Raw genomic sequence first — 26,025 nt, forward strand, 5'->3', positions numbered from 1 at the left:
CATAGGCTGTCAAACTCTTTGTTGTTTGGGTGCTGGCCCCAACAGATCAAGACTGCCCTGATGACTCCAACCATGGACATCAAAATTGCAACAATCAAGTATTTTTGCAGATCCATGGGCAGTGACACCTTTCCTCCCCACTATCTACTCTTGTCCTTCCCATCTCTTTCTTTCTTCTCCTCATATACTTTCTTTGTCATATTTTTATAATTGTATAGAGAAGAAACAAAATGGCTCCTTTCCAGTGCAACCAATTTGTTTTAAAATAAACTTGCCTCAAAAATGTACACTGGTGATTCAGTGTCATTTTACTCTAATCCACCCCAAGGGATCTATTGACAAGAACTTCAGTTTCCCTGCTTAAGGGGTTGGTTGTAACACTAAGCTAGGAAGTAGTACACATTAAAATATTCAGAATAATAGGCATTTATTTTCAGTACTATTTTCATTAAATATTGGTATAATATATCCATGTCTGAGGTAATAAATTAAAAATAAACTCAAGATTTCAGTCCCATATTTGTGCTGCATATTTTTTTCTACCATTATACATAATTTTGAAGCAAACACACACAGTCTGTAATTCTGAATGCAGCTAGGAATATTGTTTTACACAGTCACTTTTTGTTTCACTATAATTTTGCTGAGAATGGTTATTGCATGATACACTTTTATAGACGTTTTAGTTATACTAGAGTTTTCTATTAGATCACACATATCATAATTATAGGAAAATGGGCATGAAGATGTGCTTTGAGCCAAGGATGGCAAATACTGAATCAGTGATAGCACATACTGCAGCATTATTGTCTGCCTTCACTAGAGCCCAGATCCAGCAAAGCCATTTCAGTGTGTGCTTAGTTTTAGACATGAGTCATTTCAGTGTCATCCATGGCCTTAATTTTTGCTGAATCAAGGACTAGCCAAATCTGTAGAACTGAATTAATAGACTTCTTTAACTGTGTGTTATTTGAAAACAGGTTTGCTGGTTTCATATTTTGTAAGATATTTTGTAATGACCCCTGTAAGGTTGTTCGTATCAGTGAAGCACCCATGAAAGTTTCTAACCTGGTTCATAAATACACTATGAAAAAATAAGCAGCTACAATGACTCTCTTCTACACATTTTGTTAAAAGTAACACCTGGTTTGAAAAGTTATTAAAGTAATTTTTTCCATGGTAAAATATATTTAAAAAAATAAACTCTTAATTTAATCATCTTCCATCAAACATATAAGCATGTTAAAGGGCGGGGCATAATTCAGGTATTTTCATTTATAAATGCAAGAGATTGAGTGTGTCAATCTTTTGCACTTAAATGCTGGTGGTAGTAAGGCCCTTTCAGCTAAGTCTTCATCAAGCCCAACATCAGTGAGCTAAATAAACAAACAAACACAAATTTTGCTTGCATATAACTTTTTCATAATCCTGAATAAAAAAAAAAAAATCCTCCCTGCTTAGAAAAGAACTCTTATTTAACTGCTGCCATTAAGAAGTATACCTCACTTCCATGTTAAGTTTAATCAGTGATTCTGAATGCAAAGGATTTAAACACTCACTAAAATTGCTGTGGCATGCCATTAGACTCTTAATGTTCATAAATTGTGCTAATTCCCATTTCAATCAGGAAGCTATAGTTTAGAGTTAGAGCTAATGGTTTGTCTTAGTGTTAAAGGTCTATTTCCACCAGATTTCCTTTATTCTATTTTGCAAATGACTGCCAGTGCTTATGATGTGATCCTGAAGGACCGTTTGGCGTTATTACCAGAAGCGATAGTCCGTGAGAAAACTCTCCATGCTCATGCAGTGAGTTGCATTGCTGTGGGAGGGACCGAGGCCAGCGCTCCCGGGCCTGCCCTCAGTACTCCACCGAGCTCACCATGGCCATGGGCTCGTCAAATGTCGCCAGCCGGATCTGCTTGGGCGTGGGGATGGAGAGCATCTCCCCGGGCTCCGCCGGAGAGTGAATGCCATTGTCCATCATGCTGGACACCTCCTCCTCGTGGTCCTCGTACAGCGTGTTGATGTGCAGCAAGGGGTGGGCTGGGTTGCAGCTCAGAGCAGGAGCGGGCTCTGGCTTGACCTGGTTCAGAGCCACGCTGGTGGCAGCAGCAGTGGTGGCTATGTGGTTGTGGTTGCACGTGACAAAAGCCGCAGCCGCGGGCACAGTTCTGCATGCCTCGGATGAGTACAGGATCTCTTTTGCAGGGTGAGGGGTGTCTACAAGAGAACAAAACACACAGATGAAGGACAGGTAGTCTCCCACCATTCCAGTCCATCAGCGAGGAGTGTCCTGAACCAATACAAGGCATTGGCAGTCTCGCCACTGATTTCAGTGGGATCAGAAGAGGATCCCAAGCGGAATTTTTTTGGGACCCTTTGAGAAATCCAAACAGGACTGTTTGAAAACAACAGGGTCGTAAGCTCAGGGAAACAGGACAAACAAGAAGAGGGGTTTCTAAATCTCACTCTTTTTTATGCATGCTCATGCTTCCTTATGTGAATGATATTTTTGTAAAATGAAGGAAAAAAACCCAAAACAACTGAAAAGTATATTTATTCCCCTCCTAGCCTGGTCAGTGTTTTTAAAACAGTATTATTTAATGTTTTGACAAATGCAATGACTATTGAAATCCACAGGATGCAATACAAAAGGCATTGATATTTTCAATGGGAAAAACCAGTGGTTACACATTGTAAGCCACTTGTCTTTAGAAAGAACTCAGCAATTTGTCATAAACTGAAGTCTCTTTCCAGAATTTATAAGTCTGCCTTACCTGATGGACTGCAATGTAGGTCTAACTCAAAAACAAAGTTGAAAATTTTTAATGTGAATAGGGAGTCACAGAGCGTCAAAACTCCAGTAATTATTTTTTGTCCTTAAAATATTCAAGCACTAATTTAGATTAAGGTAATTGAACCAGAAAACCCCAGAAGTTTTGAGGAGTTGAAATCAGAGCAGGTGACTGGATAAAGAATGCTGTAGAATAGCTCACATGCACATTGGGGAGTTGGAGGACTCTAGGGAGCATAGGGATTTGGAAGTGACAGAAACTTTTATACCTCAAATCACTTCTTTGCTGGGCAGTGGGGTGACGGTAGAGGTCAGTCTGTCGAAGCCCAGAGGGAGGTCTTAGCTTGTAATGAGATGAGAGCCATTGCTTTAAGTACGTACAGATTTTTCTGTAACTTCAACTGCATTGTGCTTCTTTCTTATGTCAGTAGCTTACAAAAATAAACAAGAAGATATCTCTCTATCAGTTTATTTACTGATCTATCACTTTTTGTAATGTTCAAATGGCTTTCCTCATCATCCTAGTTCATAGCAATTACTTATATATTTGAAACAGTCCCTTGAGTTAGGAAAGGGACAGGCTTTACAGGACCCACAGGGAACTGAGGCACAGAAAGAGCATCTCCTGTAAGGCCACATGGGAAGGGAAAGGCAGAAATCCTGAATCCCTGACCAGCACCCACACTTCAGAACATCCATCCTCTGGTCCACATAGGACACAGGGCAATTTAAAGTGTGCGTGAAGAACAATGTCAACAAGCTGAGTTTCAATTATCTAGGTGAAAAACATATGACAACCCCTGAGAGTTGGTAGTCCAAGAGATCTTTTTTCCACAGGCAGCTTTAACTGCCATTAATAGTCTCCCACACACCCCTAAGGGGCTGTTACTGTTCAGGGTACTGTCATCTACCATGGCAGTTTCCGTATGACTTGAAAATAAGGCAGGTTTGAAATGTGCCAGGTGCTGGTGGAGCAGGAAGGGTATCCTGGAAGCCAAATGCTCCTCATTTCCTTGGCAGAGCATGCCCACATTTGTAGTTGTGAAAACCTGCTTACATTTGAAAGATTACCCACACCAACAGCCTGCAGCCTGTTTTGTACAGCTCTACCTGGAATAATCCTTACCCTCCATACAGTTGTTTAAGAGAGAGAACCTCTATTTCTGAGACCTGCAAACCTTGAGATTACCAGCTATCCCCAAATCTAGCAAGGTAGGTCAAACAGTTTCAATAAACTCTGAGTTCCTTAAGATTGCTATGTATATTATGGCCTGTGGAGGTGTTATGGGCATTATGGCATACTGTACCTTTGAGAGAGGAGGTAACATGCACTACAACATTCTCTTCCTGGTTTAAAAATCCACCCTCTTGGCTTTTTGATGTAGGCATCGAGGGCATGGCTTGAACCTCTGGCTTGGGTTTTTTGCTACTGAGTATATATGGATGAACATCCAAGGAAAAGTGCCGTGTGTGCTTTTTTTCACTGCTTGTGCTTGGGATGGCATTTGGCTCGCTCTTGTGAGCGGATGATTGCTGTGAGGTCTTTGCAGCAGACTCCAACAGAGGAGCTATAAGGCTGTCGGTCGCTGTTTTTCTCCGCACGGGCTTGGGCTTATCAGGCTTGTGGTTCTCCACCTTCATGATGGCTAACTGCTCCTTGAATGGCTGGGGAAGGGGATTGGTGGTCGGGATCCATTTCATCTTCTTCCTTGGCCTCTTAATGATGAGCTGTTCATTGGCATCAATGTCTGCTGGATCAACGCTTGGGTCTATGGTCTGGATCCCTGAATCCCGCATGGTTGGAGTGGCGTCGTGGTTGGACTGGGCCAGCGCCGCGAGCAGCTGGCGCACCACGTTGTCGTACATCAGATCGCTCTCATTTGTAATGAAATCCAGACGGTTCAATGACTTAATGTGGTCCCTATTTTCATTACAAAACATGGCCAAAATATTAATATCACAAAACTGGGACTTCTGCCACTGTTTCTTGGTTTTTATTCCGACTTTGTTCAGTTTATCAAATATGAAGTTAGACTTGCGGAATATGAAGAGGTGAATCAAGTTGATGAGGATTATCAAGTTCATGAAGCAGAGGAGAACAATATCCACACCAGCAATAATCCGCTGGAGCTGGACAGATGGCAGTTTACAGTTCACTCTGATGTGCAATTTGGAGCTGCTCGTTTTGTCTGGAGGCTCACCTAGTGCACATGTAAATTCATTTTGCTTCTGTGTAGCATAGTAGGTGGATAAGTATGTGATTGGTATGATGCTTAAAAAGATGATGAACAGATGTCTTGCAAGATAAAGCTTAGCTAAAAAGTTACTTCGTCCTCTTCTTTCCAGATATTTCTCAAACAAGTTCTGCTCGGGGCTTTTTTCCTTTTCTGCATTCTCAATGATTTCTCTTTTCTCTCTCTCAGTTATCCCTGGGCCTTTGGACTGAATCTGTTTCTCTATTTTTGGTGCCCGCCCTTCAGCTGCACGGTGGTAGCAGTTATCGATCTCCTGAAGCAAAAAATTAAGCTCCGAAGTCAGTCGAGTGGAGGCCAGAAATTCCCAGCCCAGAGCTGGAATGTACATTATCCCAGCAAAAGCCAGCAGCGCATAAGGTAGGAACTTATGCTCAAACAAGGAGGGCCAGTGGCTGGCATCAACTCCTGGCAAGGCATCTTTTAATTCTGTCCAACAATATCCTCTGGCATACAAGGCTTGATCGCGGGTGAAGTTGTGTGGTGTGTAACAGTATATTGGCTCCTCTGTATAACAGAGAGAAAAGTCACTGCTGTGCATTTAACCTACAAAAGGGGCTCTGGAAAATAAACATTTCAGATTATATCAATTTTATTTTACTGTATCTTCACATGACCATTAAGCCCTCCACATCTATTAGCCAGCTCAGGTTGAACACATCCTCACAAACCCTACGGCAAAACCATTTACCTGAAAGTTTTAGAATGACCCTGAGTTAGAAATGTCAGCAAGAAATACATATTTTGGTTTAATGACTTCTCTGAAAACAATATCCTGAGCAACTGTGACGTGAACTCTGTAAAGCTAAAAGACCTGATATTCACTACAAAGCTAGTAGCTGAGAACGTTCCATGCAAATGCTGAAAATTATATGAAATTTAAGGTTTATCCCAGCTAAGAATTCTTCTATATAGAAATAAGTTAGATGTAGCTTAAGGCAATGTTTTTAATAATTATTAACAAAGTCAACTCATTTGATATGAGAGAAAAAAAAATGAAACTCGAGACATACAAAGATTTAGTCAACTGTATCCCTCTCAGCTAATATTCTTGAATAAAAATGTTACTGACCAGGACAGAATCTAGTGTGTTAACTATTCATTGGTATGAAAATTAAAGTCTACATTTGAAACTGTAACTTTGATATTTTTACACAATGTGTAATTAAATGCAACTTGCCCTCAGACTGTATTACGGAAGAAACAGATACTGGGGATCAAGAAAGAAATCAGACAAAGTAATAGGAGAGAAAGTATAGCAAGGATTAGTAAATTCACAGTGATGCCATTTTTCTCTCAGGAAATATTTCAGTCATAGTCTGGTGGAGGACAGAAAGGGTTTGTCAAAGGAAATTACACCACCTACTTGTCTATTTTAACACTCCTTCTAAACATTTGTATTTTACCATCATCATCAGAATGTTGAGATAAAGGTCCTGACCCAGTAGATAAATTATGTTCTTACATGATCTTTTTTTCCTAGCAATACATGAAAGAGAGAAAAAACTTGTGAAATCTAAAGCAGCATTAATTTCCCAAAGAACAACGACCATTATGAAGACATCCTATTCAAAGAGGAAGACCATGTTTTCATGTTTTGACAGGTAGAACAAAGAGAATATATTTTAGAGTGTTCTGGTACACCTTTAAAAAACTTCCCAGAATGAAGCCCATAGGAAAAGGCATGCTCTCTTGACTTGAGAATTGCTCAAGAACACCAAGCCTGCTCTGGCTCTGAATAAAGTTTACAATCCAGATCAAGAAGAGCTCCCTGGAAGAGCATGGTGACACTGTTCTCTTAATAATGAAAATGAAAAAAAAATCATATTGACAACAACAAATAGAATATTTAAAATTAATAGAAAGGCAAATCCCACTAATCTTTGGCTTAACAAATGACTCCTACTTGACCAGTTACTTTTCACATGTGAGCACAGCTAAAGTTAGTTCTTTGGTGTCGAGGTACAAACCTCTTCTGTGACCTAGAGAGAATTAATACTACCAACTTAAACAGAGTTGACAGAATAAATGCTGCTACTCAAGACAGCATGTAAAGTGAGCATGCCCTGCAAATACTTTAATATAGTTTTTGAAGACTATTTTAAAATGAGCTAACTTCAGTCTCAGAGGATGGATTAAAGCCCTTTAATTTAGACTATTTTTGTGTACTTACAGCCATATGTAACATGAAAAATGCTCATTGACTCCATTGGTTTCATAATTATGCAGCCTCCCAACCCCACCCAGGAAGGAATGCATACAAAAAAATTAATCTCCTATTGTCAAAGACTTGTAGAATTCTCCAGGAGACCAAACAGAACATGTAAAAATGTCCCCATGGGGTAAAAAAAGGCAAAGCAGAATGCTATGTTTCTCATAAGCAGAATTTTTTTGAATTGGGTATCCCTAAGCCCAGTAGAACTTTCCAATATGAAACCATGTTTTCTCTGGCAGACATGAGTTCATTTCTCCCAGGTCTCAACATCACAAATACTTGGGAAAACAGCAGCAAGTATTGCTACAAATCAGCCATAAGGACTATTTTTTGATTCCTGCATCAGTTACTGCTATAAAATAAACTGATTAGTTCTTTCAGTTCTCTTCACTGAGACCCAAAAGCTAGGGTGACCTTTGCCAAAACTGTATATATATACAACAACAATCCACTATCTTTTTCCTTTAAAAATTAAAAAAAAAAAAAAAAAAAAAAAAAACGAAAATGTCTTAATATTTTACAATTACATTGGACAGATCACTGATAGACTAACTGCACTCCATCCACTGCCACTGCTTTGGTGAAAAAAGTCTAAAGAGCTTCAGAACTTAAATTTGGACAGACCAGCTGCATTACAGGCTACAAAGTGAAGCTGTCCCAAACAGTAGGAAAAGCAAACGTCACTTGAGAGGAATTTGCTCTCTTTTCCTCTGTTCAAATTGTTTTTATCTGATCTAATTGTCTGTGAGGTTGTAAAAGATCTCTAATTTATTTGGCCAGCTGAGCATGGTGTCCCACTCTTACTCAATGTTTTGTACCTTGTTGCTACTAGTCTAGTATTTTCTTTGCATATTTGCAAAATTGGCATGATTTTCGTTGTATAACATGTAAATCCCAAGACTCTTCAGATAAAAACAAATCCTCTGTAGAGCCAGTGGGACTTCTGTTAACTGATTGCAGTGAGAGCAGTGGGGTTCCAACATAATTTTATTCAGATGGTATTTTCTAATATAGAATCATAGAATCACAGACTGGTTTGGGCTGGAAGGGATCTTAAAGATCATTTAGTCCCAGTCCCCCTGCCATGGGCAGGGACACCTTCCACTAGACCAGGCTACTCAAAACCCCACCCAGCCTGGCCTTGAACACTTCCAGGGATGGGGCTGCCACAACCTCTCTAAGCACTATCTTTGAGCTATAATTACTGCCAGATAATGTCATAAATTTTGGTAAAGTTATTCCACAGGGATATTTAGCAGGACTTGACTCACAAAGCATGGCATCAAACCTAGAAGCTCATTCCCCTAGAAAATGGTCCAGACAACTGAGAAGAGAGGAATTCCCTTCTGAAGTGATTCAAAGCAAAATCATTTAGCTGTTGCCTGGACAAAGAACCTGTCTCTCTGCACTGACAAGAGGCTGCCAAGCAGGATCCACACCAGGTTTTGAGTTAGTTTTTGTGAATGTTCCTTCTTAGACAGTGGCACCATTTAACCTGGCATTTAACAAACACCCCGAAGGTGTTTGATCCAGGTACAGCAGGGTATGGAACTGTTTCTTCTCTACTGCAGCCTGTGTCCATCATTAATTAATGAAAAAGAAAACCACCATGTCAGTAGCTGATTTTGTTATGAAAGGCAGCGATGTATAGCTGGATATTGACATGCAGATCTGATGAGGACAGCAGAGGAACACGTTGTTCTCACACATATAACTCACTTAGCTGGGAGACCTCTGCTTAATGCACTTGGCAAGAAGACACAGCAGTTTTTTTTGTTTGCTTGTTTTACAATGTTCTCCTGATAGGCAAGTAGCATTAAAAAAAGATTGCAATGGTGTTAAAATCACAGCTCTGGTGTTGGATCATGCAATATACAAAATGCATTTTCTTTTAACTTTATATTCATAAATATAGAAAGTTTCTACTGATACTCTTCTTTCATGGTGAAAATTACACAGTTTGTGAAGGTCCTTTTTCATATAGCCATTCCAGCCACCATGAAACACAGCCTTTTCCTGAGATGCCACAGTTTAACTGTGTACAGCAATGAAGTAAAGTGTTGTAAAGAAAATTTTTAAAAGCTTAGGGAGCATTATTATGGCTGAGTGGATTGGTCATCCTCTCAACGTTGTCTAGTTTTAAGCCTATAAAAATAATCTGTCTCTCTGCTCCTTGAAAGATATATTCCTAGTAATTACTACATTAAAAAAAAAAGGCTTTGATGGTAATATGTGATGATTTTTTCATACTAACTTAAGCCTAAACATGCACACTAAGAAGCTTCATTTCCCTTTTTTCAATATGTCAGATGTTTTCAACAATTGCACATAAATACATTTTATCCTGCTCACTATGCACCTAAGTAGCTTCTAGAAATCTGCAGAATTGTCCCCTAGGATAAGGTATGAGAGAGATCTGACTGCATTTTTCAGACATGCAATCAAGATGAAATAAACAACACAGAATTACTTAGTTGTGTGTTATGCCACTTGAGAAATTAAAATCCCTTGGCAGATAAGTTTTTTCACATTCCTCATTCTGCAACATCTCACCCCATCCCATCATATTCAGCATTTCTGAAAGGGAGAGAAGTGACTTGAGGGAGGTGCTGTGGCACAGAACTCTTATCTCAGGGGAATGAAAGTGCATGGCTGCAGAAGACACTCAGGGTAGGGAGAGGGATAATGGAAGGGGTTGTGCTCACAAACACTTCTTTAGAAAGAATCCAGATAGCATGGAAAGGAGTGAAGTGTCAGAGTACTGAAACCAGGAGCTGTCAAGTCTGCTGCTTTTAGAAAAGGCTTGGAGAAATGCCTGTGGGCTTCCTGCAGGCACACACTGCCACTCCTACTGCTCCCAACCCAAGGTCAGCCACCTCCTTTCAGTGGTCCCCCAACCTCCACATACCTTAATATACATTCAGCTGTGCTCTTTGAGAGGCCCTGAATTAAACACCATTTTTTCAGGCTGCAAAATACACATTTAGAGTGCTTTGGTAGGAACTACAAAAAATATTAATAATAAACAGTATATGCTCCTACATAACAGGGCAAATGATTTTTTATACCTAATACATTCCCAGTGGAATAAAGTATATTTGCCAAAATATAAACCATGATAAAAAATTGCATATGCCTCCTGTGACCTCCAGCTTTTAGAATTCACTCTAGAAAAAGAAATCACTCTTCATTAATCTTCCCACTGAAATGCATTATTTAGCATTCAAACGCAATAATTGCGTAAAGCAAAAGAAACAGTAAAATTTTCCAACAGCAGACAGAAAAAATCGAAACAGTTTTGAGAAAATATAATACAAAAATATAAAAAGAAAATTCTTGCAAGGCAAGAATTCAATTCAAGGCAAAGGTAAGTATGCTCTTGTGGGAAGATTTCTTCAAGGACCTAGTTAACATTCCATGTGACTGTCAGTACCCCACCCAGGGCATAGGCAGCAGAGCTGGTGATCAGGTACTGTGAACAGGCTGCATCTCCAGCCTCTGGACAAGGGCCTGAACACTCGAGCTGGAGACCCCAGCTAAGTATCAGGGAAGGATATTGATAACTGCAGTTTCTGAGGTAAATATACTGCACACTCATGCTAGCCTAGTGCCTCCTAGCAACTGGCACTGTGCCCTCTTGGAGAGAGCTCTAAATCATCCTCATTCCTGTGCCCAACCTGCCTCTGCAGGTAAGCTGCAATCCAGCCAGGATCTCTGAAGCACTCCTTGTGCAGACCTCTCCTCTTGTCTCCAAGGAGAAATCCAACATTGAGGTAGAATCTCTGAATCTCCCTGACCATGTTTCTAATAGACAAAACAAATTAGAAACTCCCTGAATTCAGCAATAAATGCTGGTATTTAACAAGGGTATTCCTTATCATACTGCTCTGTGGCACATACATGGAAGCTATCTGCATACATGCCTCATTCATCTTGAGTACTAAAAGGATTGCACAAGAAAGCAGGAGGCAAACTGTTTATTTTTAGAAACAGAAATAATTTATTTAGTACTTTTTCAGCAATTTTTAAATGGAAAAGAAGAAATGTCCTGGATCCTCTTCTCTCTGAAAAAAAATGAATAAGAACATTTATGTTATTGAGGTTGAAAATGTAGTTTAAGAAAGTAAAATATCATCTACACAGTATACATGTCTTCCATCCCAGTCACACCGTCCACAAGGAATATGTAATTCTGCTTCAAATTATTTTAACAAATGCTAGCTAATACCCAAATTAACTGTCAGCAAAAGGAAAAACTCACTTATTTTAACTACTTTATTTAAACTACTTTACTTAAAGGACATTTAAAGGCTAGAAATTAGTACAAGGTAAGGATGGATCCCTGATATTAATTTTGTGTGTCATACAGTCCTATTGAACTCACTGACTTTACTCATATGAATGAGAAAACATACATCAAACAAAGCCTTAACTCAGCAAGCTAATTATTAAAAATTACTAGTTTTACTGAAATAAAGAGAAAATACCTTTACCTTTCTTAGGGAATACTCTTTCCAGTCTGAATAGAGGTTTCATGCCCATGAAGTCTTCCTAAGGTACAAATTTCTCCATGATCAGCAAAGCCTTTTTTGCCCAATCTCTGAAACCACTTGTCCTGTTTAAGAAAAAAATCTTGAAAAGAAAGTCCCTAAAAAAATGAGACAGGAAACCACTGCTGCTATTGGGTTTTATTTGCCTATACTCTGTAAGGATTAGTCATAAAGAGTGAGCTGCGGATAAGCAATTTCAAAGATTGATTGGCAATGGCTCACCCACAAGGGTAACTGAAGTGCAGGGGTAGCAGCAGGTCTCCCTGTATTTCCAATTTGGGTCTTTTTGCCTTGCAGAACTGCTGCTTGAAGTGCAAATATTTTGGATCTGTAGAATCAACGAATTAACAATGCACTTTCCTGGTGTATTTATAAATTCACAGAACCATATTCCCTGTATGTAACAGACTCTGGCTCTTCTAAAAGCAGCTGATGTACTCACACTTACTGGAAATCTGAGGCTTCAGGCTTTGTGCACCTGCCCAGGTTAGTCAGGAACACCAGACACCTACTCCTGCTTGTCTGGTGTGTATTGGAAACAGCAGCTGTTTTGAGGAAGGTGCAGAAACACTTAGATGAAATCCCTCAGGCTGCTCCTACAGAGGAATGTGTCCTCAGTCATGAGCTGCCCTCTACCATGTGGTGGCCATGCAGCACGGTAAAGTCACTGAAAAGAGACCTTATTTATAGTGGCTGACTATTGGTGCCAAGATTTGAGGGAAGGTTAGATCTGAATTTAAAGGAATGTATTAATCTAAATATAATTAACGAAATTCAGCCATGCAGTCAGTCCTACAAAAGAGATCTGAATAACGTTCACTTCTAAATTTAGTGCTTGCATGAGGAGGTGAGTGGAATTTCAGTGATGTACAGATCTTCTGCATAGGAGAAGTAGTAAGGTGTGAAAATAATATTTTAATGTTTTGCAGAGGTCAAAAATTGCCCTCTAGAGATGGAACCCCAAAGCAATTACATGCACTCAGAGAGGATGATAACGTGGACTGCAGTAACACCTGAAGGAACTGCAAGAATAAATGCTGAAATGAAATGAATCATGAAAATCCAGTGAAACTGGTGAGACATGAACTGTGGTGGCTTCTTAAATCAAGGGTCGAGTACAAAATACAATCACAGAAAGCAAGAGGAAACAGCATGTTCTTTCTATTGCATTATTATTATTATTTAATGACTAGAAATTAAAAAGATGGCTTGTATTAAGTACCTCTTGGCATAAAGTACAGCACCCGGAAAAATTAATATTGAAAAAGAAGAAAAGGACCAACAGTTAGCTCATTACGTAATAATATTATGTTAATAACATAGTATTTAGAGGCCAGAGATGGCTGCTCTGCTGCTTTTGGAAAACTGGCTCCTCCATGTGTAGAGAAATTGGGTTTTGTGAAGCATCAGAACTGTTTTGATTCATCACAGAAGAGACAGAACAATCCACCACCCGAGGCTCCCAAGCCTCTGCCATTCCAGTGTGGAGGGCTCCTGACCTCCTGAGGAAAACATCAATCTCACAGAAGGTAAGGTACCTCAACCTCAAAATGTGAAATAATTACATCATCATAAAACTAAAATTAAACTGAAACTCCAGAAACTGAGTCCAGTCACTGAGCTGTGAGCTGCAAAAACCCCACCACACACCTCAGCACCTGGCTGCAGCACTGCTCCATGAACTCAGCCTGCATGACAGGCTTGGTGCCACTGAAGGAAAGCAAACAAACCCCCAAAGCTTGCTAACTGTGCCTGCTATCACAGTGAACAGCTGCATCCATTCAAATGCAAGAGTGTAATACAAGCCTGAGACAAAATCCCCAGCGATGGAAATGTGTTTCCTGATTTCAATGTTTTTCTTGGAATAAATCCTGTATCATGTGGAAAAGAAGGAATCTACAAGAATTATGCTGGTTTACTGTGAAATTATTCAGCTTTTGTAAACATATACACATACTGAGCGTGTCCACTGCAGCTATTTTTAATACTGAGAGGACCCAAGGATTTCAGTGATGATGCAGATTCTTCCTGAAGACTTTTATACGTGTAAGAAACCACATAAGCTGAAATTTCCTCTACATCATGGATGCATGATTTCTATCTAGTTTATAGACAACAAAGAGCCTCAAATAATTCAGCTTTGAAAAACAGTCTTGACCTTACTCTTTATTTATTCACAAGGCTTCCTTTTGTCAAAGGTGAATAAATTAGGTAGCTCTTAAATAGAAATATTTTTTGCCGTCTGTTCAGATCTGTTGGTTATCTGAAAGTATGTAGTAAGCTAAAATTCATCTGTATTTTGGACCTCTTCCCACATATGACACTTGAAAAAATAAAGGGGTTAATAATGCAAACAGGTCATTAAAGACATGATTAAAAAATGATGATGCATGTGAGTTGATGAGGTCTGAGAAATGGAATTTATGACAGAAAAAATATCTGCAGTCCCTAGGAACTGCAGTGGTGTGATGTAAAGCTCATGCATTTCCTCAAGAATACCTTTCTATTCACCCTTCACCTGTGGAACTGGAAATCTTTAAACAATCAAAGCTCACAGAGTCCCAGCTAGTGTATCCTGTGCACACCTTGAGTTTGTGTGTGTGTAAAGGGCCCTTATCCTTTGGGAAAAGTTCCATCAGCAATGCAAACAGCCAAACTGCAGCCAGCCTGTGGGTGCTTGCATCATTGTATTCCTTTTAAAAAACATGTGCTAAGAAAGCACTTAAGTGGTACTGCTACCCTCCCTAAATCCTCTTTTCTCTGCTAATATCACCTCAGAACAATTTCTGCAGTGGTGTCATCACTTTGTCATACACTGAACAATCCAGCTCTGTACTCTTAGCACTAACAAAGTCACTTGGGAAAATGCCATCTTCACTTTCTTTAAGTGCAGTTGGAGAGAAAAAATGGAAAGTAAGATCAAAAGCCATCTATTAGGTAAGTCACCTAAATAAGCATATGTAATTATTCTGACAGAATCTGAAACAAATAGAAATAGAAAAGTGACCAGAAATACAAAATAAAACTCCATCTCACAATATGACATCTACTATTTCAAACATATTGTAGGGTGAAAAGTGAAAAAGACACTGAACTCATGCATATACTGTATTACACAGTAATGCAAGCATTGCTTATGCAAATGATTACAAATCCGAAAATATAACATAAAACCTTGAACTGATACTTCAGCCATTAAACACTGTTTCCTTCCATTGTTTTCTTATGAAAATTTTCCAGCAGAAGGATGGTAGAGGGCTGAACTACACCACTGCTAAGAGACACAGAAATACAGTATTTTTGAGCAACCTCCTTTGTATTTTGTAGGCAGTGTTCTAAGAACCTACCATGAAAACCAATGCCAAAGCTTGGCTTTTGACTAAAGTATAAAAATCAACTGGATGAATGCTTTGCTTAATTTTAATAAAATACCAGCATTTAACAGCTCGGGTGGGAAAAGCAAAAATGACTGCAATATGGAAAGAATAATTCCCTGTGAACAGAAAGTGTGAGGCACTGTACAAGAGGGATATGACTTAGCAGTACCATTACAACATCCGTTTGGAAACCAAAATATTTCAATATTGTGAAGATAACACAACAAACCCAGTAATGTAATCTCCTTTGGAACCCACCATTGTCTGGTCCCTTACAGAGAGAACTTCTCACAGACATTATTGATGGGGCTGCTTCTCAACCCAGCACAACACTGGAACGTTTAAACCACTCACTAAAAACATTAACTGATACAAAAGAACTAAGCAGCACATCATGAGAGCCAAGTGTCTCTCAACCTACTGGATTGCAGAACAGTGTGCTGGAGGTGCAGCAAACGCCAGGAGACACTCAACACCAAAGGCTGCTGCCACCTGCTGCTGTAGCACCATTGCCAGCCAGGGAGGAGAGGACACAGCACAGGCTGACCCAGCAGCATCCCACCCTTGGCTGCAGCTGGTGTGCACTGGTGCCATGGCAAAACCGGGGAGAGCGAAGGACAAAAAACATGGAACATCAAACAGACCCACCTCAAACTGGCAGTCTAACACTCCACATTCTGTGCATTTTGGAAAGGAAGTGAAAATGGAAAGGCTGATGGACTGATCTTGTTTATCTATATCCATACTGACCATGCCTTGACAAGAGATACTGAAACTTTATAACTAAAAAAAGTTATAAACTGAAAATGAACACAGACTACAGCTGGACTAAGACTATGTACCTTAAATCTTTAGCCTCTAAAATGTAATTAAATTTGGTGTAATACCATTTCTTTCACTAAATATTAACATAAGGCTGACTTAGGTCAGAAAGAAACACTTCCAATAAAAAGAATCCCAAAACCTTTATCATAGGAAAGGAAACAATCCAGGAGGCTTCAATGCAGCTAAAATGGAAATACAAAAGTAACAAGCAATAAAATTTGCTTTACCACCAGGCAGTACCAGTATGAATAGTCACCTATTCCTACACTGGGAGAGTGCAGTACTATCAAATCTGAACTCTCTGTTCATACTGGTTGTATTTTACTTCTAGTTTGCACGGGAATAACTAACTGCTAGGAAATAAAAAGCTTGGTATGAGAAATCAAATCTCCAGAGAGTCACATACAAGCATGGATCTCTGCAAAGCACTGCATAAACATCTGCATGAGGGCTCCAGAAGATGGCTAAGACTATACAGGGTGTGATGGGGGTTATGTCACTGTTCTGATGGGGGTTATGCCATGTGCTCTTTCAAACACATTTGCTCTCATATTTAAATAAAAAATTAGTTGTTATCTTTAAATCAGTAATTTTCAAACAAAACAAGAGCAAACCAAAGTTCCCTTGGGACCACCCACTGTATGCACTGTTACCTCAACAAGGACACTGCTATTGGAGAGATATCCTTTAGCCTATACTGCCTTCTGATAGCCCCCTCACTCCAGGAAACCAGAAAAGTCACAATTATATACAGATTTCATCCACTAGGTGAGAGAAAAATGCCTCAAAAACTTTATTATCCTCAAGGTCATCATACATTGACCTCTAAAGAGAGGATATTCTAGTTTTATATGAAGTCCATTCATGGTTGAGTTTTAGAAAGGGAAATAATATTCATTCTTCTTCTGTGAGTGCTCATGCGGGTTTTCTTTGTGTTGGGTAGTTGAATATCGCTCCTAGATGACTTTATGATGATCTTATGCTCAGTAAAATGGAAAAGATTTATAGATTCATAGATTTATTTTAATTAACTTTCTAGGGGTGTCCTTTCTGGAATCACACTGGTTTGCTTGAAAACCAAAGGAGATTAAGGAGACTCAGAAATGACACTGTAGGAGGTTAGCTACATGACTTTCTTTCCTCCTGTGAAAAGCTTTAGGAAGTGGGGGCCAGAGCAAGAATCATATCTTCTTCAGCCATCAGAGTGAACTCTTGTCCCCACTGAAATCAATGGTCAAGCTCTTACTGCCTCCTTTGCAGCCTGAAATTAACTTTCAGGAGCACATCCTAGCAGTGTGTCTGCCCTTTGCCTTCCTCCTGCAGAGAGCTCAGTTTCACCCCAAATGCACCCCAGATGGCAATGTAGTAGTGAAGTATGCAAACAAAACCTTATCTCCCAATACATTTTAGCTGCGTTACAGATTCATTTATAGAGCCAAAGCCCACCAGGGATGACAGCCCCTCTTTCCCCCTTGAGCCACACTGTAAGGACACCAAGCAGACAGGGCTGCACAACACGGAGGAGGTTGAGAGCCCTCCCCTCTGTCCTCATGAGACTCCATGTGCAGGACTGAAACTCTCTGCACAGGAAACATCTGCCCCAGTGAGACCAGAGGGACCATGAAAATCATCAGAGGGATGGAGAACTTCTATGACAGGCTGAGAGAACTGGGGCTGTCCAGCCTGGAAAAGAGAAGGTTCCAGGAAGACCCTACTGAGGCCTTTCAGCACTGAAAGGAGGCTTTGAGAATGATGTGGACAGACTTTTAGCAGGGCCTGTTTCGCAGGACAGTGGTTTTAAACTGGAAAAGGGTTGCTTTAGATTGAACACAAGGAAGAAATTCTTTACTGTGAGGATGGTGAGGCACCAGAACAGATTGTCCATAGAAGTTGTGGATGTCCCATCTCTTCAAGGAACTGTTCAAGGCCAGGCTGGACAGGGCCTTGAGTAGCCTGGTCTAATGGAAGGCATTCATGTCCATGGCAGGGAGCTGGACTATATGATCTTTGAAGTACTTTATGACCCAAACCGTTCTATGACTTTATGACAGCAGAAAAGCACAGTATCTAATTTAAAGTCTTTTGTAACACATTAAGCTCAGATGAACTGTGATTTTTTCACAATATTGGCACAGTATCTGCTAAACAATTAGGTCTTGCCTTTTATGCTGCCAAAACAGTAATTTGTCATTAAATTTCTCAAAAGAAATGTAAAGATCAGAACACTCCAACTCAAGGGCAAATAAATCACTTACATGAAGAGCACATGTGTTTACCTAAACAATGACTTTGCCCATGGCACTAAAACAACATAATTCACTAGGCAGCCACAGGCAAAACAGAGTATACAATATATTATACTACAGGCATAATGATTTTTAAGGTTGTCAATTACAATCTTTTAAATAAACACCATGCTCTTTCTTTGTCCTCTGATGTAGGGCTGAACTTTACTTTCATTCATGCTTCCTTGCAGCCTCTGTCCCCAGCAGAGCTATTGCTGCCTGGGCACTCCCAGCTTTCCATGATGATGGGGAGCCTTCTGCATATCCCCAGGGTAGGACACCCACCCTGCCTGACCAATTCTCTCCAGCCTTGTTGCACAGACTGTACAGCTGGTCTTGACTTTCAGCTACACTTTGCACACACATAAACTAGATAAGAGGCTCTGATCTGCTCTATCCACTGATCATGAGAGTTCTTCCAATCCTCAGCAAAAAAGTGTTGAGAAATCACTGCTTTTAGACAACTACCTTTTCATGTCTCGAGTGCACACACCACTGTTCCAACAGCTTTATCAATACTGATTAAGTAACGTGGTATAGAGCCCAGAAAAGGGGGTTGTTTTCAGTTTAGTGGCATGATGGTATCTTCACATAGCTTGCACTGGGTATCATAAACAGAATGAAAAATAATGGCAAGTATCAGATAAGCACACAAGGGCCCAAAGCAAAGTTTGGGAAGCTATTATGATATTCACAACCAAAAGGCAGTAGGTACCTTACTCAATTTCATCAGCAAAGGTTGTACTTGCATAGCTACTATTTAAATTGCACAGAAGGAGCAGTATTCAAAAGCAAAAAAGTTAGATTTTTTTCAAGATTGGTGACAGTGTATGGGTGAAACAACACAAACTGTAGAATCAGTAGTAAGCATGAATCCAGCTGAACTATTGTTATTACCAGGGTCAGTATCTCTGGACATGCATGACTTAGCAAAGAAGTCTGAGTAAATACTGTTTCATTAAAAGAGCAACATCTGACTAAGATCACATTAAAATTAATTAAGTCTTGCTCTTGAACTCTGTGGAAGCAGAAATGAATTCATTAACCTGGAACTCTTTGACTTAGGCTTAAAAGTTATCTATTTAGTTTTATTAGATCCTTAGACCTTTTCCATTACATTCTCTTGCATAACATTTTCTTTTTCCCATATTATTTTTCTAACTGAGACCATCTGAACAAACATGACATCATATGAGAGAATGAACGTTATCCCACGTTTTCCCAGAGATGTAAAGGTGTTTTCTGTGTTATCTTATAAGTTTTGTCCTGGCAGGACACAATAGCCTACTGCTTATTATCTATCTATCTAGATAATCTATCTATCTGACTGGGTCAAATCAGCACACACAGCCCATAAGTAGACATAAGTGACATTGCCTTTAGTCCTTCTGAAAAATAAATCTGGAACACAGCTGTGAGCCTAGATAACAGTCTTCCACAGCACAAAATAAACTCAACAGCAGAAGTACAGGCAGATGTGACCAAATTCAACAGGCCCTCTTTCTTCTGTATGTGTGTGGACTACAGTTTACACAGGGACATCCACTGTATAAATCTGAGTCTCAGACTGGACACTTCTCTACGATCTGCAGCCTCAGATGGTTTCCTCACATGGAGCAAGCTGCTGCTGTCTGACCAAGCAGCGAGGCACCAGGGGCCTTCTGCCAGCAATCCTGCCCTATCTCAAGAACACACAGGAAAGGGGCAAGACCTTGCCTGCATCCAAGGCTGTCTTTAGGGGTACTCAAATCTGTGCATCTCAAACAGTATGAAAGCATATATGTAAGCATGCACTCCTGTGAGCTGCTGTAGGATCGCCTTTTCATTAGCTTAGTTCTCTGCAGAGGAAGTGATCACAAAACTTTTGCATCCCACAGATGACCTTGAAACCTGTCTTTCAGTTGCTATGAAGAGCCAGTTTTTATGTACCTGGTAAACATGGTTTCTCCAAGATACCTCCAGAAGACCAGCCAAAAGATGAGATTCTTACTAACTGTGGCTGAAGATCTTGAGCTATAAAACTATTTTTTTAAAAAAATGAGGTAGATTAAAAAAGTTTTAACTATAATTAAGAAAAATCTCCAGACTCCACTTGTAAGCAGTTATACTGCTAGGTGATTTAATTCACCTCATAATGAAAACAAGTATTAAGGACTGGAAGTCAATCCCAAAGAAGCATGCAAAGCAAGAGCCTGATTCTGGTATGTTTAAACTGGTTAACTACAGCCAACTCTCATCTCACAAGCTACGGACTGTCAGATCTGCCAGGTCAGTCCTGCACATTAAAGCACTCATAATTTCCCATGGATTTTCAGTATGGAGCTGCAAGGGACATTAAAAGCAGTCATGCACTGGCAGCTACACTCATCAAGCCTACAATCCACACAGCAAAACAATGTTTACACGTGTGCTAGTGGCCCAAAAGGTGCCATAACAGTTCACTGGATCGGAAATTTTCAAGGTTCACCAAAACGTGACCTTCTGAGGCTGGTGGTGATGGGCATTCAAACCAGGCTTTTTAGACCAGTTTATGCAAGATAACCCTCAGCAGAAGAGATACCAGTGATTTCTTTCCACTGCCACAATCTGGCAGAGCACACTGTATGGGGCTCCATATATAGTATCAGTCTCCATGAAAGCATCAGCCTCTCCCTGCTAGGCTGTGTTAACACTCACGCTGTAGAAGTAACATCAGGACAATGCCTGACATCAGCCAGGGTCCAGCTCAGGACCTGTCCAGGATCCACCTCAAGCATTATTAACCTGCTCTGACACCCACGCCAGCTCTCACCTGCGGCTGGGCAGCACCAGCACCGCCCCAGCCCTCGCCTGCCGGCCAGGGCAAGAGGCAGCAGCTGTCCCCATTGGGGACCGGCCTGGACGGCGACAGCACCACCCTGCCCAGCGAGGCAACACCGCTGTCCTGCCCCCACGGCGAGGGGCAGCGGCGCCTCCCGAGCACAGGTGGCTCCGGGGCAGCGGCACTGCCGCCCTGCCGCCGTCCCCACCCTGCCGCTGTCCCCACCCTGCCGCTGTCCCCACCCTGCCGCTGTCCCCGCCGCCACGGCGAGGGCTGGCTGACATCTCCCAGCACCAGGGTCTCGTTCAGCATGCACTGGCACACGACCCTGCCCGTCCTGCCGCCCTTACCGGCAAAGTTCTTGGTGAAGACGAGGGTGACGAGGAGGATGGGGATGAGAACGGTCCCGATGGTGACCACGCGGTCGAAGGGCAGCTCCAGCTTCAGCTGGAGCAGCAGAGCCGCCAGCGCGCCCGCCTTGTCATCCTGCTGCCCCGGCAGGATGAGCTCCTTCAGCTTCTCGCCCGCCAGCAGCGCCGTGGCCATGTCAGGGTGGTTATCGATGATGTGTTGCATAAGCAGCGGCGGCGGGCGGCCTCACGCCGCCGGGCTTCCCCGGGGACGGACGGCGCCCGCCCGGCCTGCGGGGACAACACCGACAGCGGTGACGGCGGGGCCGCGGCCGGGCCGCGCTGCCGCAGCGGCCCCGTGCGCTCCCCCGGCCCCGCGGGCCCGGCGCGCAGCCCCCGCCGGCCCGGGCGGCGCGGGGCGGGCGGGGCGGCCGCGACCCCGGCGGCAGCGGCAGCAGCGGCTGTGCGGCGCACGGCAGCCCCGCTCCCCGCAGCCTGCGGAGCCAAATCGCGAGAGGCGGGCGGCGACACGAGATGCCCGGTGACAGCTGTGCCATAAGCGCTGCCTCCGCTTCGCAACCCGTGCCGTACAACAGCGGCGCAGCAGCCATGCAAGCAGGCAGACCGGAGCCGCCTCCCCAAGTGCTGCAGACAAGGAAGGGGGCATTTACCTGGCAGCTTCGGTTCCCTCGGCTCCCGGGGGATGCTGAACAAAACCCACGGCCGTACAGAAGAGCGGAAGCCGAAAATAAACTTACACTGGACCTTCCTGCCGAAAAATGGTCCCTGCACCACGACAAGTAATGAAATCGCTCCGGGCTCGGAGCGGGAGGTGGCTGATGCGCTGATGCACGTTCAGCAGCGGGCGCCTGGCGCTCGCATGGAAATGCCCGCCTGCACCGAGCAGCAATAGCGTGCGGAGCAGTTTCAAGAAGGGGCTCGCTCGCAGCCGTGGGGAGGAGGAGGAGGCAAGAGCAGCCCGAAATGAACTGCGGGAAGGCAGAGGTCCTTTAAGGCATCCCAGCGAACAGCTGGAGCCTGCGGAGCCGGGCGCGGCCGCAGCAGGGCGGCCGGGAGCGGCGCGGCCGCAGCAGCCAGTGCGGCACAGCCCATGCGGGCTCCGAGCGCAACACGTCGCGGCGGCCCCGGCGCCCGCGTCCCCGCAGGAGCCACCGCGCGGCCGCGGCACTGCGCATGCGCCGGGAGGCCCGGGAGCACGGCGGGCAGCGGCGGCCCCGGGAGGGTCCCGGGCACGGCCGGGGGGACACGGGCGGCACCGGGAACGGTGATCCCGGCAGGACGGGGCGCGGGGCCCCTCCCTTCTCCTGCCCGGAGCCCGCACACGGCAGCTCGGGCGCGGGTACGCGGGAGCTCCCCGGCTGAGGGATAGAGAGGGTAGTGATGAGGGAAAGGGAAACCCTCACCCAAGCGGGCCCTGAAGGTCTGGGATCTGCGGGCACGTCAGGGATTTAAGTGCTGCCAATAGAAAGCCCTTCCAGATGCTGTCCTTTTAAAGAAGGTGTCGGCCACACCTGGTAAAACAGCCTAGAAGCGGAGGGCAGCTTTCACCCAGAGCCTCTGATGATGTCCAGACCTGTGTATTCACAGATGGCCACACCTTGCTGTGCTCTGGAACAGGCAGGGAACGGAGTACGCATTAACACTCTGGGAATAAAGCTACACCACACAGCATCAAAGGAGGCCATATGTGCTGCATCATAGCCTGCAGCCATGGTGTCAAAAGCTCCAGGTCACAGATCCTGCTTCTTGTTTATGGATTTTATATTTAGCAGTACTTAGATAAAAACCAGAAATAAATATTGCTGATATTTCTGTCAAAGATTTGCAGTTGTCATCTGCAACTCACATGAGCAAGGCAGGGATTTTTATCTTTGCGTTGAAATTTTCATTTCCCTGGTCACTGTGACAGTGTGATGGTTGTGTTTATTATTCAAGTTTAAATATTGGGTGCAAGCTTTAAATAATACTTCTTGGCAGGGGTCCTTCCCTCCAGGCAGGGAGATAATGAACTAGGCAAGAGGGATGTCCTGATGGTCACTGAGCAAGGATCCCAGGCAGCAGACACAAAGCTGTTGGTGCCACATGCTCCTGAAGAGTACTGAAGGCAATAGAGCCTAAATAGAGCCTGAACCTGTAACCATCACTCGTTTAATTTTTCCTGCCTCTAATCCTCCATGGGCTCTGCCTCTGTTGGTTTTCTGTAAGGACATGCAGTATCTGCCTCATAGGCAGAAAGCAGGGAGGAGAGGTCCCCTTTTCTCACCCCCTTGTGCAGGTACAGTGGTTACTTGTCATGTAGTACAGAGTCACCAGCTGTACCCTGTGCAGGGCAAGGTAGGAGGCAGAGCAGTGAGGATCCTGGTGTGGTGAACTTGGGAACAGTGTACAGCCTGTGTTGTTCCCACAGCTGAGGAGAAGTGGGGACAGTTTCTGGCTCAGGCTGCAAGCCTCAATAATCCTAGCTATCTGTGATGAGAGATAGATGCATCAATTTCTCTTGCTCTAGCTGCATTTGGAATAATTTGTCTTTTATCAGCCTCTAATAAAGAGCTTTCCATTCCAACAAAAAAGAACCAAAATACCTTCTGCACTTGTTACTGCTGCTGCCAGAGGGATGATGCTGAACATGGCACTGACAGCCTGAGGCAGCACAGCTGCTGTGCAAAACTTTTGCTCAGACTTTCAACACTGTAATTGGTTCCCCATGATTTGTCTGCTGTTGACAATCTTGTTCTGCTCCTTGAGACTGCAGCTGAAAGACCACTTTTCTAATTCTCACTATGTCATCTTCTTTTTGAATCCTCCTTCATCCATCCACTTACTTAATTCAAAACAATCAGCTTGCTTCTTGTTTTCAGAAACTGCCTGTGGCATTTCTCCTATCTTCCCCTACCTCAGCCCTTAGCACTCATATGCTATCTAGATGCTGACTCTAGATGCTTGTTCATGTTTTTCCATGAAGAAATAATGCCAGCTGTAGTAACCATTTCTGAGGAACCTTGATCTAAACATCTACAAACTTTACAAACTTAGGAGCAGTCATCTACTCCCCTACATCTCCAAGTGTGGCTGCAACTGGTCAGTTAAGGAAGGGTTAAAATGAGGTAGCCTGTGTTGATTCCTTTCCCTAACTGTTCCAGCTTCCAACAATGTTGAGGGAATTTCCTGAGCTTGTGATGGTTTGATAACCCCCAAAAGATCGCAGGGTATTTTTTCTGGTCTCCTGTTGGGACTGTGTACATTTCTGGCATCCACAGCCTCTTTATTAAGGAATCCCAAAGGCTTACAACCTGTTGTATCCAACCTACCTTGTTCTGTTTGCTCCAAAGGTAATCAAATCATCAAATTAGACAGGCCCCTATGGGAGCATATCTGGATCCATCCCTGCCCATCTTTTCCATGACGCATATACTTCTGTAGACATCTACTATATCTTCCCCTTAAATTATATCTAGTTCCACATTTAATATCCAGGGCATAGAAGACTAACCATAAATCAGACACTCTGCTTTTAACATAAATGTGACATCCACAAGTGATTAAAATTTCTCCTATGAAGCTTACTTCATTATAATGCCATTATTTGATTTAATCATATTGATTTTGTAATCCTGCTTTGCAAGATGATGTCTGTACAGCAAGCCAAAGAGAGAGGCAAGATGGAATGGTATGTCAGACCAGAACATGGGTAAACAAAAACCTGTAGCAAGGCAGAGTGTGGGACATGGAAAATTACTGTCACAATTTACAGATAAACACCACAGTCAAGTTTCTCAGTAATAACATCCTGGCATGTATGCTGCTGGGTGATCTAGACAATAATCAGCCTGTGATAATATTCCTGTGCTAATAAATATTTCACAAGTTGCTGGTAGGGTCAGAAATTGATTTACAGATCAAAGTGGAAAGTCATGTGAAGGAATTCTAATTAGTTCTAACAAAAGATCAAAAAAGAAGTATTATTTTTTTAGTTTGAATAAATCACTTATTATCACATAGAAAATACTGATTATTGAAGGTAAAGTGTGGGTCTTTTTTAAGTCATGTTTTCTCCAGTTCTGAAGGCTCAGAAATTCAAAAGCAAATGAGAAAAACTGAGATTGATTTCAAATGATTGATTTCAAATTCTGACAGGGACACTTCTAGCACCTAGAATTTACCTTCTAAGCAGAGGGATAATACCTTTAGATGTGAGATTTATCTATCCAAACACGAAGGTGCCTGAGCGAGATATTGCAGAGCACTATTCCTGAACCATGTAGGAGGAGAACCAGCTAAATGGAACAGTGCAGTTCATGTGACCAAACGTAGATGTTCTCTTCCAAATGAGATGAATCATTTACACATTGTAGGTGTCCAGAGTTTACACATGAATCCCACTGACTGTCTCTTATATTGCAGCTTGTCTTAGCTTAGCCATTTCCCCAAGGGCGACTGTGTGCTGTCCTTGTCCTTAGAATTGCTGCCTTTTAATATGAAGGCTTTAAAACTGGTCATGCTGCCATGAATCTTTCATGCAGTTCCTCACACCGAATTTACGGAAAGGATGCAGTTTC

The 26,025-nt window shown here is 42.5% G+C and overlaps 1 protein-coding gene across 4 annotated transcripts; it reads right to left on the reverse strand.

Annotated features, from left to right (window-relative positions):
• Positions 1-427: 427 nt before the first annotated feature.
• On the reverse strand, positions 428-22,558 carry PANX2 (pannexin 2). Of its 4 annotated transcripts, none has more exons than XM_058022029.1 (5): positions 22,120-22,558; positions 21,449-21,739; positions 4,102-5,553; positions 3,064-3,137; positions 2,134-2,220 (listed from the first exon to the last, which is right to left on the reverse strand). In XM_058022029.1, the coding sequence occupies exons 2-4, from the start codon at positions 21,672-21,674 to the stop codon at positions 3,106-3,108; spliced, it is 1,710 nt and encodes a 569-aa protein (XP_057878012.1). In that variant the 5' UTR covers positions 21,675-21,739; positions 22,120-22,558; the 3' UTR covers positions 2,134-2,220; positions 3,064-3,105. The 4 variants fall into 4 exon arrangements, 3 of the variants coding, with proteins under 3 accessions (XP_057878010.1, XP_057878011.1, XP_057878012.1); XR_009114353.1 differs by having other exon boundaries at positions 2,198-2,220; positions 3,064-3,225; XM_058022027.1 differs by lacking the exon at positions 3,064-3,137 and having other exon boundaries at positions 428-2,220.
• Between the last annotated feature and the right edge of the window lie 3,467 nt (positions 22,559-26,025).

Source organism: Melospiza georgiana, chromosome 4, assembly GCF_028018845.1.
Source record: "Melospiza georgiana isolate bMelGeo1 chromosome 4, bMelGeo1.pri, whole genome shotgun sequence".
NCBI lineage: Eukaryota > Metazoa > Chordata > Aves > Passeriformes > Passerellidae > Melospiza > Melospiza georgiana.

Coding starts and splice junctions, on each gene's coding strand:
- PANX2 (XM_058022027.1), bottom strand. CDS start 21,674: ATGCAACACATCATCGATAACCACCCTGACATGGCCACGGCGCTGCTG. Junction 5,554..21,448: donor CTTCACCAAGAACTTTGCCG/GTAAGGGCGGCA, acceptor TCTGTTATACAG/AGGAGCCAATATACTGTTAC. Junction 2,221..4,101: donor TGTTACCTCCTCTCTCAAAG/GTACAGTATGCC, acceptor GTTCTCTTGTAG/ACACCCCTCACCCTGCAAAA.